General features: G+C 42.3%; 1 protein-coding gene across 1 annotated transcript in view; it reads left to right on the top strand.

Moving 5' to 3' along the window:
* The first annotated feature begins 314 nt into the window (after window positions 1-314).
* The window catches only part of C9H14orf39 (chromosome 9 C14orf39 homolog), a 1,344,786-nt gene continuing 1,325,014 nt past the window's right edge, over window positions 315-20,086 (top strand). The window contains exons 1-3 of the mRNA XM_086939475.1: window positions 315-507; window positions 7,699-7,866; window positions 11,400-11,526. Of these exons, the coding sequence (XP_086795601.1) occupies window positions 315-507; window positions 7,699-7,866; window positions 11,400-11,526 (488 nt within the window). The remainder of the gene's footprint in view (window positions 508-7,698; window positions 7,867-11,399; window positions 11,527-20,086) is intronic.

The following is a 20,086-nucleotide window of genomic DNA, read 5'->3' on the forward strand; positions in this document are numbered from 1 at the left end:
TTAATGCAGAAGCACACAGGCTGCCTCTTCACAAAATGGCCACCAGCCACATGGCCAGGCCACAACAACAAGAAAGGGAAGACAAACAATGCAGGCCTACGGCAAAAGCAAACTGGTTGCCTTAAAACAATGGCCACCAGCCTCACTGCCAGGCCACAACAACAAGAAAGGGAAGACCGACGATGCAGGCTTATGGCAAAAGCACACTGGCTGCCTTTACAAAATGGCCACCAGCCACACGGCCAGGCCACAACAAGAAAGGGGAGACAGACAATGCATCCCTATGGCAAAAGCACACTGGCTGCCTTCACACAATGGCCGCCAGACACATGGCCATGCTACCACAACAAGAACCAATAAGCCAAGAGGAACAAAGGAAAGACATGCAGGCCTTTGGCAAGATCACACTAACTGCCACCAAAAAAATAGCCACCAGTGACCTGGTCTCAAGTCACAATAACAACAACAAACAGAAAGCCTGGGAAAACAAGGAACTCAAGCAGGCCCGTGTGCACACAGACTTTACAAAATGACCCCTGGCCACATGGGGAGGCTCAGCCAAGACAAATGATGGCCTACTATAACAAACAAACACACTCACACACTGGCCAGACAAAGGGTGCATGCCAGCAACACATCTACTGGGCTAAAAAAAGGTTTGCAAGTTATTACAACCACACACATCCAACAAAGGCACACACAAAAAAAAATTGAGATACCCCCCAAAAACACATTTTGTATTTCAATCCCATGCCATCATGCCCTAAATGATGTTTAAATTCAACAGACGCCACAGAAACAGTGGGTTCATGCACCCATGAGTAGCTCTGGGTCTACTGGCTTAAAGACCTTTTGGCAGACCACTGGGCTGCATAGTGAATTAAATAAATATTGCAAATTGATTTTAAAAGTTGGAGAAAATGTAGTGAACTGTGCAACATGTTTTCTTTAAAAAAGAAGACAAATTACTTACAAAGAAACAACTATACCCCTACTGAAACTACAGGCCACCCACCACAAAAAAATGGAAAAATAAAATGATGAAAAGTACAAACAACACCAATTTTCCAACTCACTTGTGAAATCTTAAATTCAAAAATCCAATGATATATGATGCAGCAGGCACAAAGAGTTATCCTTCCAGTCCCAAATCCAAAAGAAAAGTGAACGGGAGATGGACAAAGCACTGCTGGATAGTAACCAGAAGTTTGAGACTCTGGGGAAATACAGCCAAATGTCAATCTGAGGAGTTCTTTTTATCCAAATCGTCATTTTGAGAAGGTTTGATGCTGCTGAGGAGAGAACCTTCTCCAGATTGCAGATTCTGCATGTTCGGGATCGCGTTCTCCACAAAACTTCCACTGGAAGTCCGATACCGCGTCTAAATGATGTCCACACCGTTACGGAGTGCTGAAGCTTTCAGCAACTGCGTGTTCTACGCAGAATGCAGAGTTGCCAAAACTACTTGAGCGGAGCGGAGTTTTACGCCCAGGTTTAGAATTAACATTTACCATGCACATGCAGATCTGTTCGAAGTTAACTTAAGGAGAGCTTTAGGGTCTCTAAAAGCCCAAGAATCCTTCTGGACATTATTGTCAGCCCCAAGACATATAGCAGTATCAGAAATGTTGCATGCTCCTGCGACTTCTTTATTATTTTGTGAACTTGCCCCTATCCATACCAAAACTGTATTTATGCCAGCTTGACACTCTCCTAATTGACCTAGTGTGGGGCAAGGGCAGATGTAGAATAAGTACAGTAAAGCTGAGATTCCCCCTGGACAGGGGTTGCTGAGGTGCCCCCAACTTCTGCAGGTCTTATCTGGAAGCACAGCTTCAATGGGTGGCATAAAGATAGCTGGACATCATATACATGAGACGGGACTCACAACTTTCCTGGTCTGAGAGGGGTATACACCAGTTACAACGCAACTTTTGCAACTACCTACTATTACAACGCAACTTTTACAACGCATACCATTACAACGCATTGCGCTGGGGGGCGCTCTAGGATAGGGAATAAGTATAATTTACTATCCAACACCTTCCCTAGTGTCCACGGGGACTGGAGTTAGAATAGTAAATTATACTTACCACTATCCAGCACCTCAAAGCACTATGCGTTGCAATGGTATGCGTTGTAATGGTCGCGTTGTAATAGTAGGTAGTTGTAATGGTATGCGTTGTAACATGGTACATCCCTGAGATGTAGAGCTATGCAAACGGTTGTTACCCAGTTTGAAACTGCTTGGGGAGGTGGAGATTCTGGTGCATAGTGGTCTGGACCGCTGGAGGCAGAGTTTTATCTATACCGGCACCACAAAACTGTTTGCGCCGGCCATACCACTATGTGGCCTCCCCACCAGAAAAGGGACACTTTTAACCCGTGAGTTGGTATAATGGGAGAGAGCGGGCTTGCCCACATTGGGCGACCTTTATAAAGAGGAAATGCTCCTGGACTACTAAGTACTGCAAGTCACATACAGTCTACCGTTTGGCCAACTTTAGCAATAAAATATAATTAGAAGCTCTCTCCGGCGGCTCTGGACCACAATCCTGAGTTGAAGCCCACCTAAAAACAATTTTTTACAAGCTCTAAACTCCATAGGACACTTCCGTAGATTATTGTCCAGGATCTATGAGTTAATACGAGAACACACTGAAATCTCCCTACAACCTATCAGGGAGCACTGAAGGCCATCTCAAAGAAAGTCTATTATTATGAAGAAAATGACAGCGGGCCTTAGAATATCTCTGTAAAGTCTCTACAAACACATGTTACCAATTTATACAATTCAGCATTATACAAAAAGCCTACTCATATCACAAAAGATTAGGCACATGTACCGGGGGCACTACCCAACTGCCTTGGTCCCACTACACCCCTGCAGACTTCCACCACACCATGGAATACGGTGTAGACAACGCACTCTGGGGTCACTAGGAAACCCAAGATTACTACTATGGAAGCTTGCCTGATGACATGTACTCCAGACCCTCTAAGGTGAAGGTTGCCAGGAAATTTCAAGATGTCGTACTGTTACTAGCCAAGCATAGTATAACAATGCACTGAGAATCTGTGACAAAATCAAGAGCAATGGAGGACTCTGGCCTAAAGGGAAGAGGAGACAAGCAGCTATCGGATGCAGTGTGGGCAGCTATCTGCTACTCAAAACAATGACTTCCCTACTCAACCCTCCCCGTTCTGCAATGGATAAGGTGCCAAAGATGCAAGCTAATAAAAGCATCTACTTAAGATATGCTTTGGTGAAAAAAAAGTAAAAAAGCTGGCATACACCATACTTTCGCACCGCAGCTACATCGAATTTGACCATGCTTCGTAGATTTTCAAGGTATATATTGCACTCTGCTGATGAACCAGAGAAAAACAAAAGTTCATGAGATTTGTAATCAGGTGTAATACAAACTTGCCATCCCACTTTCAGAGCTCTCACATCTGATCTCAAATCCTATGTAAGAACGTTCCTAAAATGCATGGCGGTAGATGCACCTCACTACTGAAGAAAAAAGATTTTTATCCTCACTTGGCTGATTGACTCCTGAAAAACAATTAATAACAAAACTGTGCCAGTAAGGAAATATCTGCTTAAATCAGTGGGTTTCACACAAGACCTTGCTGTGGAATGCAAACAGGACACCCGCACTGCCATTCTTCCTTCCTCAATTATAAGCGGCAAACCATTTTGATACCTCCACCGTAGCATTAGGCAACTTCACCTTTGAAAGACACCATTTGTAACAGAAAGGCCACCCCAGACCTATGGGGTGTTGGATAATGAAAGATTCGCCTTAATCAAGGTGGCACTTACAAAGCTAGTTTTTCCTGGCTGAGACCTTCATGAATGATTGGCTGTCCCCGCCAAACAAAAAGCACTAGTGCTCCAAACATACTATGAGAATACTCCCTGTGTGTTAGCTACACAAATGTATTGTTTTTAAAAACATCAAAACACTGCTTTGGATATTTATATCTGAAAAACAAAATAATGCCAACTGGCCCACAATGTCGCAATGAACTAGAGGAGCTGTCGGCAAGTCACTTTCCATAAAAAATCCCATATTGAGCTGGTGGTGATCCATGAATTTGATGAGTACCTTTCTTCGGGGATGGTGTAGTTGAGCCTTCCACTCCCTTAGCAGACCATCTGCATGAGTCTAAATAGGTTCCTAGAGCTGTACATTATCAATCAAAAATCCTCATCTGCTTCATGGTAAACAAAATCAATACCCACAAGAGCTTTCAAACATATAAACAAGGTTTTGCCCCCGAGCAACCAGAAACTAGTAATCAGATCCAATCATATACATTTCTTCAGTCCAAATAAACATCCGTATTTTATAGTTTGCAGTAATAATTACTTTATTTTCTTGTGCAGAAATTTGAAGCAATGTTTCCCAAATGATGATCCTGTATAGTTGACATCATCAAATGTAGCCAAGCAGCCGATACGTGTTTCGTCTCTGGGATAAATCACCCGACGACTTCATCAGGGCATAAGCTATACTTTTGGTAATATTGTCAACACATTGCAGATAAAACCTGTATGCGGTTCCATGCAGTATGGGTCTAAAAGATGGGGTGTATTCCTTCCATGTTCAGTAATCCGTATTCTACAAATTGTAAAACCAAAATTCTTAAAAAGGACAAAAAATCTCTGCTCCAGCAGTATAAGGTCATATAAGTTCTTGAATCAGGTCCCAGAGAGTGCTACCGCCATCGTCAACACCGTCAGTAGTAAGAAGGTGTTGACGATGGCGGGAGCACTCTCCGTGACCTGATTAAAGAACTTATATGACCTATGATTAAGTCGTCGGGTAATTTATCCCCGAGACGAGTTGGGCAGGCCAAATACGAAATAAGATGGCAGATCATGTTGTGTCTTTTCCATCCCTGCTTCTTCTGCCCTTCTAGGTTGTGTCCTCAGGGGTTCATCTAGCCCGCTGCAACTTCAAGCCTGGGATAACAATAAACTCAGTGAGTGTGGCAGACCGGGTAACTGTTTTTACCATCGTCGACGATTAGAACGATACCTCCGAGTTACTATGATTTGTGGAAATGATGCTTGTTGGAAACATGACAAGGGCTCTTTGTTTGTTATTGGATGTGTGGGGGATTAAGATTTGTCCCTAAATTCGGGAACTGAATGATTGGTTCGGGGTTATCCGACTTCTGTCTAGCCTACTACGGTTGAGAGGGGGCATAGTATAATATAGCTCAGGAGACTTTTGTAGGTCCCTGGTGTTACTTCTTTGGGTATTTAATGGAGATTTAATGTTTCATAATAGAAATCTCTGTAATAAATGTGTATGCATGTATTTTATTTTACAGTACATGTGTCCGGTGTTTGGGGAAGTACCTCCACGAACCAGGATTACTGCACAAATATACCCTGGACACTAACCAAAATAAGGTAACAGGGCTTGGACTGGGGCTGGTAAGGAGACCTGAAGAAGACCGGCATGACCCTCGAGTGTGGGCACATTAAAACTTGGTCGAAACATTTTGACTTTGGCAGTCTTGGGAGGGTTGATGTGAGTCCCTAACTTTCTCACAAATATACCCATCCTTTCTAGTTTTTAATCTTGTCCATGGGACTCAGGAATAAAATAACCAATAGGGTACCCATGAGGCAGTTTTAATATCACTTTCTACTGCACCTTTTTCTTATCACTGTTCCCAGTCAGGGTTGGTAGCACATTGTACTCACCCATATATATGTTTTGTTTGTTTGTGTTGTCTATGTTATCCCCTCCCCTATGCTCCATCCTGTGCGTGGCTACACCAGGGTGTTTTGTAAGCAGACCCGATGATGAAGCATGTCACACACAAGTTTGTGTGTGAGTGAGTGCTGTTTTACTAACACTGTGTCTGCCCCCGCATGCTTTGTCTAGGTCTTTTTTCCTCTATACCCCTATTGGTGTGTTAGGATGTTTGTGATTGTTCATAGAAGAATGGAAGAAATATTAAATGACCCATAGCTTTTAAAAGCGGTACAGGGATTTGAAATAACATTTGTGGAGTTACCAATTCAAGTAAAGAAGCCAAAGGGGTTAGGTTTATGAAAAGAACAAGTCAGAGTGTCCGACTTGGAAACAGAGGCGATGTTGCAAAAGGGGGCGATTTGCATTGTGAAGGATCACATGAAACGTTTTGTCAGCACTTTGCTTTCAGTGGAGAAAAAGGACAAAGGATGAAGATCAGTAATAAACTTGAGAAGTTTAAATCGGTCTTTGGTTTACAGACATTTCAAGACCAAAAGGATCCCTCTTTTAAGGGGCATGCTTCATTCAAAGGACTGCTTGGTGAAACTGGATTCAAAAGATGCTTATTTCACCATATTTATGAAGGAAGAAAGTCAGAAATTTGTGCAATTCAGATGGAAGAACCAGTTATATCAATTTTTGTGTCTCCCTTTTGGTCTGTCTTCGGCACCATGGTGCTTCACAAAGGTGATGCAAGTAGTGGTAGATTACCTGAGAGAGAGAGGATTCTGTTTGATCGTTTATTTAGATGTCATTTTATTGATGTCGCAGGATGTGGTGGAATTGGTTTCACAGCTCAAAGAAACAATTTAGCTTTGGGATTCTAGATAAACCAGGAGAAATCAAGATTAATTCCATTTCAGAGTTTGGAATTTTTAGGGTTCATGATAGACACAATTGAGGAAGTTTTACAGTTACCAGAAAAGAAAATGAATATGAAAAAGAATGAGGTTCTACAAGCTTTGCGAACGTTTAATTGACATTGAGGGAACTGGCAAGGATTTTAGAGCTGTTTTCATCATCGATCGAAGCTATTTTTTCAGGGCCTTTGCATTACCAGGCTTTGCAGAGAGTGAAGGCAGTTGCCTTGAGAAGAGGTGTATGGTATGGAGAGAAGGTGAATTTGAATCGAGAAGCAATAGAAGAATTGAGCTGGTGGATGAACAACCTTCAAGCTTTGATTGGAAGAGCTATCTTTGGTTGTATTTTGTTATTCTGGAGACAGATGCCTGTTGATTAGGATAGGGAGCACTGTTAGGGATTCAGGAGACAGGTGGTGCTTGGTCAGGTCTAGAGAAGAATCTTCACATGATTTGCTTGGAGTTGACGGCAGGGTTGTATGCTTGGAGGAGTTTCAGGGACAAGTTACAGGGACAGATGGTTTTGATAAAAATGGACCACATTTTGGTAGTATCTTACATAAACCGATTAGGAGGGTGCAGTTCTAACGGTTTTTCGGATGTTGAAAAAGAGTTCTGGATGTTCTGTCCGGAACACAAGATATGTTTGAGAGTGGTGTATCTTCCAGGAGAATTGAATGCAGTGGCAGATTGAAATTCAAGACATGCGAAGGATTACAGCGATTGGATGCTGGGGAGAGAGTATTTTCAGAGGATAGAACAGGTTTTGGGTCAATGGGAAGTGGATTTGTTTGCAACTTGATTTACTTTTCAACTTCTTAGGTACTCCAGTTGGTTACCGGATCCAGGGGTTGCAGCAATAGATGCTTTTCAGCAAAATTGGTCAGCGATTAAGGGGTATGCATTTCCTCCTTTTGCAATGATGCAGAGAGGGCATCTGAAAGTAAGGAAGAAGAGATGTCAGTTGGTATTGGTAACACCTATTTGGGTGTCTCAGGCATGGTTTTTAACAGTTTTTGAATTGGAATGTGAGACTCTTTTGTTGATCTTGGCAGGGGAAGGTTTATTGACAAACAAGGAAGGAGAAGAATATCCTTTCATGCTGAGTGGAGTCTTGAGCCTTCTTGTTTGTAAGGTGTCAGGAGATCCGGAACATTCGAGGGCCTTTCGCATGGGGCTGCAGAGTTGCTCGAGGATTCTTGGGCACCAGGCACTAGAAGAAGGTACAAAGAAGTATGAAACTTTTGGCATCTTTGGTGCATGGAAAGGAATTTGGATCCTCTGGAGGCACTTTTAGTGGAGGTTGTGAAATTTTTAGCAGAACAATTTGAGAAAGGATTAAGCTATCGGACAATAAATTGATATAGGTCAGCTATTTCTGCTGGACATATTTGTGTATAGATAAGTCAGTAGGTAGCAATGTTTTAGTTTGTAGAATATTGAGGAGTATGAGAATCAAGAGACCTCCTAAAGCAAGGTATGAGGTGTTGTGGGATGTAGCTTTGGTTTTGAAATTATTCTATCATGGCCAATGAACAAATATTTGAATATAACAAAATCTTTCTGTAAAACTAGCTACACTTTTGTGTCTGGGGTCATGTAGAAGAGTATCGAATGTTAGATGTTTAGAGGTAAGTAATAGTGTCTTTTTGAGATACAAGAAAGAACAAAGAATATATGAACTTCAATATTTTATCTGAAATTTGAGGAACCTAAAAAGTTATGTGTGGTTGATTGTGAAAGAGTATGAATGTCGACTTTTGGAGATTAAAAGGAATGGTGTGCATCGAATATTGATATCTTTTGTTAAACCGTTGAAGGTGGTAAGTACAGAGACAATTAAAAGATGGATATGAATTGCAATGGAACAAGCTGGAGTCAATATGGAAAAAAGTAAAGCCCATTGTGTGAGGAGACAGTAGCAAGTAAGTCTTCTTGGTATTGTGGAAGTCTGTAGAGTATTTTGAAAGCTGCAGATTGGTCAAATGTGGGTAAATGCTGGATTCTATAGGTACCCAAGGTTTGTGAATTTGCCTGGAAGAAAGCAAGAAAATATGTAGCATTTTATTTTTTTCTTGGAAAAATGTGAAAAATGTATGGTGCTAGTAAAGAATATTTTTTCGAAGAGCAGCATCAACAAGTGTTGCTGTGCTAGACTCACTCTTTCCCAGCTTTCAGGAACATGGAGAATTTAGATGTTTTTGTTACCAAACTGTTTCCAGTTTTCTAAGTGGTAGTAAATAGTTGTGCTTTTGCGGTTTCTACCTACTTGCAGCATGTGGGTTAAAGAGGCATGGAACACATGACTGAACTCAGAAAGCTGTGCATTTCTGATAAGCAGACAAAATTCTGATTTCAGAGAGGGTTCATTGACATAGATCGCTCATGGTTTCCAAATTATACCAATTGTTCAGATCAAAGCATAATGAACAAAAGTAGGGAAAAATAGAAATAAGCAACAGTGTTTTCATCTGTATATTCACAAACATTGGCTGATCTATAGAACTAATATGCCGCTACATATGTCAAACTCTTAAATTTCAGAGATGTATTGTGCCCAGAGCCATCAACTGAGCTGCAGTTGATAATGCTTTTTCATTGTAAACAACCTTGCATCAATTCATAAGATGAAATTTTATGATTGAAAAATGGCTATGAAGGAAAGATGTGCACTTTTGAAATATGCCCAAGAATCAGTGTATGAATTATGGTTTATTATGACACTAACTTATTGATTAGCAGTAATATCATGTGATTCAAAGAGCATTTTGCTAAATGTTTTCTTTCTTGGATACTGACTTACATTTGGAAGCTAAAAAAGGAGAGAAATTATATAGATAAATAACAGATTACCTACTATTCTGGATCTTCACACTTTCCAAGATAAGATAAAATATTAAAGCAGTGCAACTCTTGTGTGGGTTGACATATCACCCACAAGGCGTGAAGAACCAAAATGGAATTTTCAAGCATTCTGGGAATGTGGGTAGGTGCGATATTGGGACCAAGGGTTGGCTTAAACACCGGAAAATCAACCAGCTCCATACATTTGTGGAAACTAGACACCCAGGGCAGTCCCATCAATGTAACTTACATGAATCCCATCACTTGTTCTTACCCAGAATGCCCTGCAAGCATCAAACATTGGCTAAATCACAAATTTTTCTTGCTTTTCTGTGAGGAAAGGTTTTGGAATCTGTATGGATCACACAAGTCTTACCACATAGAATTCTCACAAATCTCCCAATAAAAACTGTATTGTCACTTACGCTGGTAAGTATACCACCATAACAGGAAAAGCACCAAAATGCAGCATGCAGACATCAAGATTTAGATTCTTTCATTGAATTTCTATCTAACTTGAGATTTTGCGTAGCTGTGATATTTGGGCCCAATCAAAGCACCAAACCACAGACATTACTTAAAATTCGACAGCTGTGAGCATTAAGGATAGCGTAGCGGTTGTATATTGTTACAACGCATTCCGTTGCAACGCATGCCTTTACCACGTAGGCGTTACAATCGAATGCTATTTCAACGCATAACCTTTACCACGAATATTCCTTTACCATGCATACCTTTACAACGTTTTTCGTTGTAAATGTATGCATGGTAAGGGCATACTCTTGTTAAAGGTTTTACCCCTCCCCTCTACCCTTACGTGACCCACCCCCAGCCCCCAATCCTTCTTACATTTACCCCTGCCCATAACACTCAATACTTTTATATATATTTTTTTAGAAAACTAAAATTCCCTCTACCTCTTCTCATCGTCTCCTCTCCATCTTCCGTGGTGACGTTTTACATTGTAAAGAGGAAGCGGAAGTTTCTTTCTGTTTCCTCTCTAACGATGCCATTTGCCTGCACTTCTCGAAGTGACTTCAGGTGAGTTTTGTTTTTGGGGGGGGGAGACCGCCCCAAGCCCACTTTTTCCCCCCACTTTTTTTATTTTTATGGGGACACCACCCAAGCCCCCTTTTTCTAATTTGACCCTTTACCACACATGCCTTTACTACCTATCTCTTAGTAAAGGTATGCGTGATAAAGGCTTTCGTTGTAACCACGCATGCGTTGTAATGCATGCATGGTTGAGTTTTGCGTGGAACCAGCCATGTTGTAGTGGACGTTTCCCTAGCTTAGCTTGTGTGGATCCAATGACTTTTTCTTACTCAGAATGCCCTGCAAATGTCAAACTATAGCCAAAGTCTATGAATATTTCTCAGATTTCTTTGACAGAAAGTTTGGGAATCCAGAGAGAGCAACTAAAGTCCTACCACCCAGCTTTTCAACACTTTGGCTTTGTGTGGGTGGGCCTGTTTCCTCCCACAGCAACCTGCCTACATTTGGACAGTGTAAAGTGAATGTAGTCTCAATGTTGTCTTCACTTGGTTACAGTTTTAGTCTGTTTGCATGAGGTACACACTTGGGGATCAGCATTGTTATCAGGGGATGTGTGCAAACGCAGGATTGTAAGACTGTGTCTTGGTTTGAAGTGCCAATATTTCAGTCACAGAAATATGCAAAAACACAGTTTTTAATCCATACTTTGGTGCAGGATATTCTGATGAATCATGAAATGAATTCTGTGAACATACCTTGGTAACAGAAATAATATTAGAAGCAAGTAACCTCTCCATCCTGGGTGAACATTTGGTTATTCGGCTAGAGGTTTTGTTGTGTATTGTCCATTTATTACTGGCAAAGAATTCTCAATTGTGATATTATTGCTTACATACATAAATATATCCTTTTACAGTTTGTACAGCACATGCTTTGGAAAGAAAGCACCAGATATGTGTGTTAAGTGAAAACATCAGCAAAAGTGATGATGATTTGTTTCATTTACAAAGACATTGCACATACAGCAAGAGTAACTGCAGTGCGTAAGTATTGTACATGGCAGACAACTGCTTTCTTACATTAATAGACATTAGTGTATAATGGATTTATTGTTCACATTATTTTAGATGGGATTTTATTTTCAACATGTGTAGGGTAGTTTCTTTCTTGTCAGTAGTTTTTAATAGAAAAATACCATACTGACTGTCGTCATTAGGTAGTAATAGTTAGGTCTGCTTTTCCATAAACAGAGCATTTTTTGCTATGCTAACAACTTTGGCCCCGTTTGAAGAATATTTACAATATTTTTCAGAACAAAAGTACATCCACCTCAGGACCTTCCTGGAAAGTGTTAGCGTGATCGGTCAAATGGGAGCAGAGAAAAAAGGGGGTCCTAAAATGTTAAAACCTCATGTATTTTCCATAGAATTCTGTAAGGCAGGTTTTAGCAAAAACTGCTGAACCGAATTACAACAAATCTGGCAGGAAGCTAGCTCTTGGTCCGCATATTGTGTTTTTTGTAATTTGGTGCAAATCCGTTCAGTAGTTTTTTTAGATATTAAGGGTCATACATTATTGTATATTTTGGCAATTGGGCTAGCCAGAAAAACATGCTGTCCCCCTAACTATAGATAGGAGGAGTATTAAGGGATAACTACTGTGAGGAAAATAAATGTATATTGCTGTCAACTCATTTTTTATGATCTCACGGGTTTCTTGTTAGATCAAGAATAGTAAAAAGGAGTAGGTGAGTTCTCAATACACTCTATTAGTAGGAATGCATATTGTGGTCCTTGTTTTGAGAGAAGATGTGTAAGAGATAACTACTGTAATGATTAGAAGGTTAATTATTTTCTAAAACTAAAATGTTACAATCTCGCTGAACTCCTGCGGGATCGTGAGAAGTAGGAAGGAGCAGGTGATGTTTGAATACACTCTGATATGCATACTTGTTACTGTAGGAAGAAGTTTTATTGGAGATGGTGTTTATCAGAGTCTAGACAACAGTAAAGTGTCAGTGTTTCCCTGACATTACAGCAAAGCGTTCAAGTACAGATTGCATCATTCTTGTAAGTAAAAAAGGCGGTGAGAGTGGGTGGTATACAATACTCGCTGCAGTTCCCAGCCAGCTCCACATACATTTCGGTTTAAAGGTATACTTTTACGACTCTCCTGCCGAGGCTTGGCTCTGGTTGGAAAACTACAAGGCAGACTTCCTCCCCGCTGACCCACGTAATAGCCTTAAGGTAATGCCCAAGCCTAAACGGAGGACCTATGGAGAGCAACCAAGCGGCTTAACCTTAGAAAACCTTTTTAATCTCAGACAGCACACAAGAGACAGGTACCCTCAAAGCAGTGGCAGAAATACTGTTAGCGCCGGTGGAAGACGGCAGACCAGAGAAAATCTCAGACCAGGGAACTGGTCAATCCGACACAGTAGAATCGATGAGAAGCAAAGTGAAGCTCCCAGTAGTTACTCTGAATTAACTGATATGAACTGGACTTGAGGTGCAACCATCGTCACGTGATATGGTTGGAGAGTCGGACCAAAGTCAGAGGGCAGGGAACCAGATTTTAGCGGGGTAGTGAGCAAAGTGGCAAGACCAAAGAGGAGCGATATGATTTAACAGAAAATAGCATATATGTCAAATGGTAGAGATGGGAGGGGATAGCAGGGAGCTGGGATCTGGTTGCAGACGGTAGTGGCATTACAATGTCCTTAAACTAAAGCCTAGGTGGGAGAGGAGAGCAGCAGATTTATTTTGCATCGCACCCCCGATTAGACAGGTGCTACCATGATGTGGCTAGACGCCTTTTATCTTTATAACTTTATACTTACTTTACAAGTTTGGGTGGCTAGCTGTTGCGAAGCAGCTCTGGGGAAGGGGAGTTGTTTGGTTATTGGTTTTAGTTCTTGCCCAATGGTGCTTGTGTCGACAAACAATGGGGTGGAGGTGGAGGTGGGGGGAGGGATTGGGGAGGTGAATGAAACGGCTCTACGACATGCTTAAGTTGAACATGCATGACTCATATCAAGAAATCAAATTCATATCCTAGAATGTGAGAAGGATGGGATCACCTGTCAAATGCCATAGGATACATACTTATCCTATTAGCTATGTTACAGGTGACCCACTTGACTGCAGAAGAAGGACCTAGATTGCAGAGGAAGTGGTGAGGCCAAGAACACGCTACCACCTACTCACCATTTACTTGGGGGGCATTGATATAGATTAGAGCCGGTGTACCATTTCCACTGCTACATGCACATCTAGATACAGACTGTAGATATGTTTTGGTGCAGGAAAGGCTCTTGGGACGGGAGATCACTTTAGGAAGTATATACGCACCTAACCATTATCAGATCAGCTTATTAGAAAAATTGGCCATGCCACTGTCTTCTCTGATCCCGACTGACCTATTTCTTGGAAGAAATTGTAATTTTGTGGCGAACACTGTGCTGGATAGTTCCACCCCTCCATTGCGTAGTAGGTCGGTCTCCAAACTAGCTCGCAGATTTGGTCAATGGCTGAAACAGTGAGAATTAGGAGATGTCTGGTGGGTACAACATGGCCTACAGTGAGACTATTCTTATTGTTCACATCTGTATGATCTCCACACTAGGTTATATCTCATTGTCTGTTCAGATCATTTAACCGTGGCATTAGCGCATTCCGAATACTTTAAGCCTTCTCAGATCATAATCCATTACTCCTTACCATTTGCCTAGTAGCGGAACCGACTGTTACCCCGACTTGGCAGGTGAATCCCAATCTCTTCACCAATGAACACCTTAAACACTCTCTTGATGTGACAATCGCAGACTACTTCCAGCACAATGATGACTCAACGGACTCTAGAGCCATAGAGTGGGAGGCATTTAAGATGGTGGGAAGAGAGCATTGCTTGGGCCAAAAAGTGGGTCTGATATGAGAACTACTATCTGAGCTGGCTAAGTTGGAAAACACACTGTATGACCAAGGGTTCCAACTGTCAGATGACACATAAACACATTAGTGAATACACACTATGAGAAAGAAATATAACAGTGGATTGGAGAGGCTACACAACTTTGACCTCAACGAATACCATACCAAGGTTCATATGGAGGGGGGCAAAGCGGGCAGATTTCTGACATGGCTAGTGCTACCGGAGTCAAGAGGGACACCCATCACTCATATCACGTCTGCAGATGGGGTGAGTTTATACTCCCCTGGAGCAATAAATGTGGCATTTAGTTCGTACTATGAAAAGTTATATGAAGCACCAGATCTGGTACTGGTAGAAGACATAAGGGGTTTTTTCTTGCCGCTGCCACTACAAATGTTAGACCCCCACTCGCAGGAGGCGTTAGGAGGCCCAGTGACAATTCATGAAATAAGGGGGCCTATCAGAGAGATGGCTTTGGGTAAACCCCAGGGATATGCCGGCCTGCCGGTGGAGTTTTACTCAGAACTAGCACATATACTGACTCCAAATTGGAAATGTTATACACAGAGACATTGGAAGTGGGTGTACTACCGGCGTCAACAAGAGATGCCTTGGTGATACCCCTTTCAAAAACAGGACAAGGGGGAGTACGTGTAACAGAGTTCTGATCTCTTTCCATGTTGAATGTCGACTTTAAAATCCTTAGCAAAGTACTGGCATTGCTACTTCTCCCTCATATGCAGTACTTGGTCCACCCAGAGCAGAATGGGTTCATTCCGACGAGGGCCACATCTGCAATATTGTAGGCTTTTTCATATCATGCACCACACAGATGGAAGGGGATATCCAGAAGCCCTAATAATGTCAGTCAACATGGAGACAGCTTTTGAATCAATAAGATGAGACTTTAGGTTTTCATCTTTTTTTGGAACAAATATTTTTTATGAAGTTTTGATCCAGTAACCTACATTCCGGATCCCACCCCCCTTGTTTCCGTGTCTTGGCAGTAAGCTGCAGTCTAATAATAATAATAAAATAATTTATAAAGTGCCTGGTTACGCCATACGGGCGTGTCCCCGCACTAGGGTGTGTGGAGGAAGCAGAGCAGAGGAACCTCGGCCAAATCAGTAAAACATAATTAACTTGAAAACAGATGAGTCTTAAGATCCTTCCTAAACTTCAGCTCGGATTATTCCATCCGGAGGCTCAGAGGAAGTTTATTCCAACTCTGAGCCGCCAGAAGCTGAAAGGACCTACCTCCCATCCTGGCCTTCTTAACCTTGGGTACTAGCAGCATGCCAGTCCCGCTCGATCTAAGAAGCCGTGCGGGCATATAGCAGGTGAGAAGATTCCTCAAATAGGAAGGACCCTTGCCCTGGATGATGCGATGGCATGTGCAAAGTGCCTTAAACATCACTCTCTTCCTTACAGGAAACCAGTGCAGAGTGTCCAAGGCTCTTTTGGAGGCAGCCCTCTTCAGTTGCATAAGAACCAGTCGTGCGGCTGCATTCTGCAAAACCTGTAGTCTGTTGAAACATTTAGCTGTGGCACCCAGATAGAGTATGTTACCATAATCTAGGCGAGACGTAACTAGGGCATGCACCAGCGTCTTCCTAACCTCTATAGGGAGGAGATCCATAGTTTTCCGCAGGCTTTTAAGGACTTCAAAACACGTCCCCACTACACATCTAGTATGAAGTTCATACGAAGGATTCGAGTCCAACGGTAGGCCCAGGTTCTTTACCTGGGTGCACAGTATAGGAGTGGGACCCAGGCTTGACGACGTCCACACCGATGGAGCACCTCCTACCACAAGCACCTCGGTTTTGTTACCATTAAGTTTCAGGCAGTTATTAGCCATCTAGGAGGCAAGCCCCTGCATGCATGCCCTGAAATTAGAAGCTGCCATGTCCGGTGCCTGTGATAGGGAGACCACCAGCTGGGTGTCATCGGCGTATGGCACGACCCTAATTCTAAAACCTTCCGCTATCTCCGCCAAAGGGGTTACTTATAAGTTAAACAGGGTAGGACTCAGGACCGATCCCTGTGGCACACCCTGTTCCAATTTAACGGCCTTCGAGTAGTAGGCACCTTGTCTAACCTGAAAACTTCGCTCTGCCAGGAAGGATTGCAACCATTTTAGAGCCAGGCCTGAAACACCGCCCTTATTCAAACACTGCAGCAAGGTGTAATGCCCCCCAAGTGTCAAAGGCGACGCTGAGGTCCAGCAGAATCAGAGCCATTGTTTGCCCAGCATCTGCCCCCTGTCTAATGACTTCCGTGGCAAGGAGTAGTGTGGAGTCTGTAGAATGTAAAGCCCGGAAGCCAGATTGAGAAGGGTGCAGGAGGCTAGATTCCTGGACGTGAACCATTAGCTGTTGGTTTACTACCTTCTCTGCCTCTTTAGCCAAATAAGGCAGCAGCGAGATAGGTCATATGTTTTCAAGTTTGTCAGGGCTAATATTCGGTTTCTTCTGAAGTGGAAGGACAGTTGCTTTTTTCCAACTACCAGGCTGTGTGCGATCTTAACGAAACCTCCAAGATATATCTTATGTAGGGCTCAAGAATAGCAATACTCTCACCCAACAACTTAGATGAGGCAGGATCTCTGTACGAGCCAGACTTAATGCTCAGACAGATTTTGCTGAGTAGCTCAGAGGGGGGAATAGTAAGCTATCCAGCCTCATGCCCTCCCCAGCTCCTCTACAAGGATAATTAGTCTATATAAGAGTCTTTGGAAATCTCATATAGGTAGCATGTGTGTGGGCCCATTATTAGAGGTGGAGTTTTCCTGGAGAATCATTTTCATAACTGTTGGATAGCTGTGATATGATATGATAGGTCTCTGAATACAGTTGCAAGGAACCTCTTGAAGGGTTCCCAGTTTCCTTTGCAACAGCAGTTTAAAAGTGAGAGGACTGTCTTCTCCATTCCCGTTATATGCCAGAGTTTATGTGGGAGTCTTGTAGCTCTACTTTACCCAATAGGCCAAATGTATTTGTTTTGCTGCTGGTATTGCTAATAAGATTTGTTTGCATTACAGCAACTACAACGGCCTATTGGATAAATCTAATATTGTGTCTGCTGGGAATCAGGGGTTCTCAGTATGGAACATGTTATCTTATATTCCCAGGACTATTCTCCAGTAATCCTGAAGTTTTGGCCAAACCCAGATTAGATGAGGTAGTGTTCTAGCTTTATTGCAGCCCCTCCAGCATTTGCTTGTGTTTCTTTAGTCTCATGTGGGTGGTTTAACTGCCTGAGGTACAGTGGTGGTTTCCTTTAAAGGGCGGGGGACTGCGCCCTTCCTATTACCGTGCCTCCGGCATCACTGAGCATTTCTTTTAAAATGATAAGTAACAGTATTAGTTACTTACCATTTTAAAACAAATGCGGAAGCCTGTCCAAGTCCTGCTGCATGCGTGTGATGCTCCGGGTCGGACTTGGCCATCACTGCATCAAGCAGGACTGGCCGGTAGGTTTCCAGTGAAGTTTCGACACATGTGCGTAGTACATTTTTCACAGAAAGTTTAATAAGCAAACCATGCTGACAAGGGGCCAACTCGGTAGTCACTGTTTTGGCCCTTTTGGGACCCCGCCCACAAATGACACCAGGCAGTCATATTTCCAGGCAGCCTCGGACAGGTAGAGTATAAGCCCTGTAACTCCAGAGGCTGCATTAAAGCTAAGCTGGCAATGACGACCTACCCACCTCGCCCTTTCACAAGTCGTCACTAGATGGGTTGGGGTCAAGTATAACTGACTCCACCCATCTCTGTGACGAGTTGGGAAAAGTAGTTTTATTTTTACTGCATGTATGTTATTACAATAATCATTGCACTTTGTATTGTGCTGTGAATATTGTAGTAACTCTGTATTTTTTTGTAATGCTTTCCACACATTTCACCTGACATCAAATCTTGGGACTTAACTCATGACTCTGTAAGGTCAAGTCACATGCTGCAGAGTTGAGCTTTCCCTTTCAGCTCCTCTATGAACTGTTGCTGAGAGGACCCAACAGCAACAGGAAAGGCCCACCAATCCTGGCCTGGACTCACCAACCAGCCGACTGACTGGGACATAAGCTGCCTGATTAGGTAAGTGTGAAATATTAAATATTTTTCTTTTTTAATTATTTTAGCGTTTTGCATTGTTTAAACATTTTACTTTTTAATTATTTTAGCATATTGCCCAGTTTGTTTAGCAGGTCTAGTATAATGAGTGCATTTGAGTTCTGCCATAAAAAACTTGCAGCATGGAGAAACATGTCATTAAATCTATTCTGATAAATAGTTTGCAAAGTCTGCATTTATATCTTGTAGGGAAAAAGCACCTCTTATAGAAATCTTTGTGTAACCAGAATAATAACACTGGGTGTCCGGTTATTTGTTGAGAGATGTATTTTTTTATCTAGTCCCATCCCAGATTTGAATCAAAGTAGCACTGAGGGCTAAGATGTCTTATGCAAAGCAGATGATGTACTATGCAGATGACAAATTTCTATTTTTGTAGCTAGATAAGTGGGTTACTCCTTTTAACAGAGAGATCATTTTGTATTTACAGTTCATAAATCGTGATCCTTCTAATATAGCACAGTGCGCTATAAATGATATGTAACTCTTACACCTTGTAACTCTCACTAACGTATGTAACACATCCAGTACATTGATTGACACACTCATGATTTATTCACAATATATGTTACATGTGATCTAAAGCTCTCCAACACCCTACATACGGATGAGTAGCACTATAAAAAGAATTAAAAACAAAATGGTGGTATTTAAATTATTGTGTAAAAATTGTAACAAATGGCATTCTTATAGTACATGCATATCTCTTATATATATCGACTGAACAAAATCAAAAGCAGGTGTCTCTGAAGTGATAAGCTCAGAGCCTTTCTTTCCACTTTATTGCATTCAATCGATCAATCAGTATTTTTATAAAGCGCAACTCCTAACCTGCAAGGGTCTCAAGGGGCGAATGAAGGGGAAGGGGGATCTGCGGCTCAGTTTAAGAGCCAGGTCTTGAGGTTCTTCCTGAATTGATTTGCGGCATCGATGGTGATTGCCTGCGGTGCAGTGACAGGTAGTACTAGGTCTTCACATCGAGGAAGGAGAAGGATCTATCCCAAGCAGTGGTCTTGTGGATCCCTGGGATGGTGGCCAGGGCTTGTCGGTGGAGCAGAGATGTTTGGTGGGAGTGCAGAAGGAGAAGTGGTGGTTGAGGTATTCAGGTCCTGCATTGTGGACGGATTTTTAGGCGTGGATGAGGAGCTTGAAGGCAAATGTTTTGTTGATAGGTAGCCAGTGAAGGTCTCTCAGGTGCCTGAAGGTGTGGCAGTGGCGTGGGGTGTTCAGGATGAATTTGGGGAGGTAGTCAGGAAGTTGTGCAGTTTCTTTTGGAGTTTCTGGGTGGTGCCGGCTGGAGTGTTGACAAGCGTATGGGTGGCGGTTTTCCTGGACTCGGTGGGGATCCACTTGAAGATCTCCCTGGAGTACCCTATGGTGTTTGTTGACTGTAAAAGAAATGTAGGTTGGCAATTTCAAGCACTTTGTCTCATTGTCTCCCTTTCTTGAAATCACTAAACTACTAAGAGGTACGCTGCCAGGAGGGATTGCTCCTTTATAACTTGCTTTGCTGTGCTTGCCTTCTGCCTGCTGATTGCTG

This window comes from Lissotriton vulgaris, chromosome 9 (assembly GCF_964263255.1).
Source record: "Lissotriton vulgaris chromosome 9, aLisVul1.2, whole genome shotgun sequence".
Lineage (NCBI taxonomy): Eukaryota > Metazoa > Chordata > Amphibia > Caudata > Salamandridae > Lissotriton > Lissotriton vulgaris.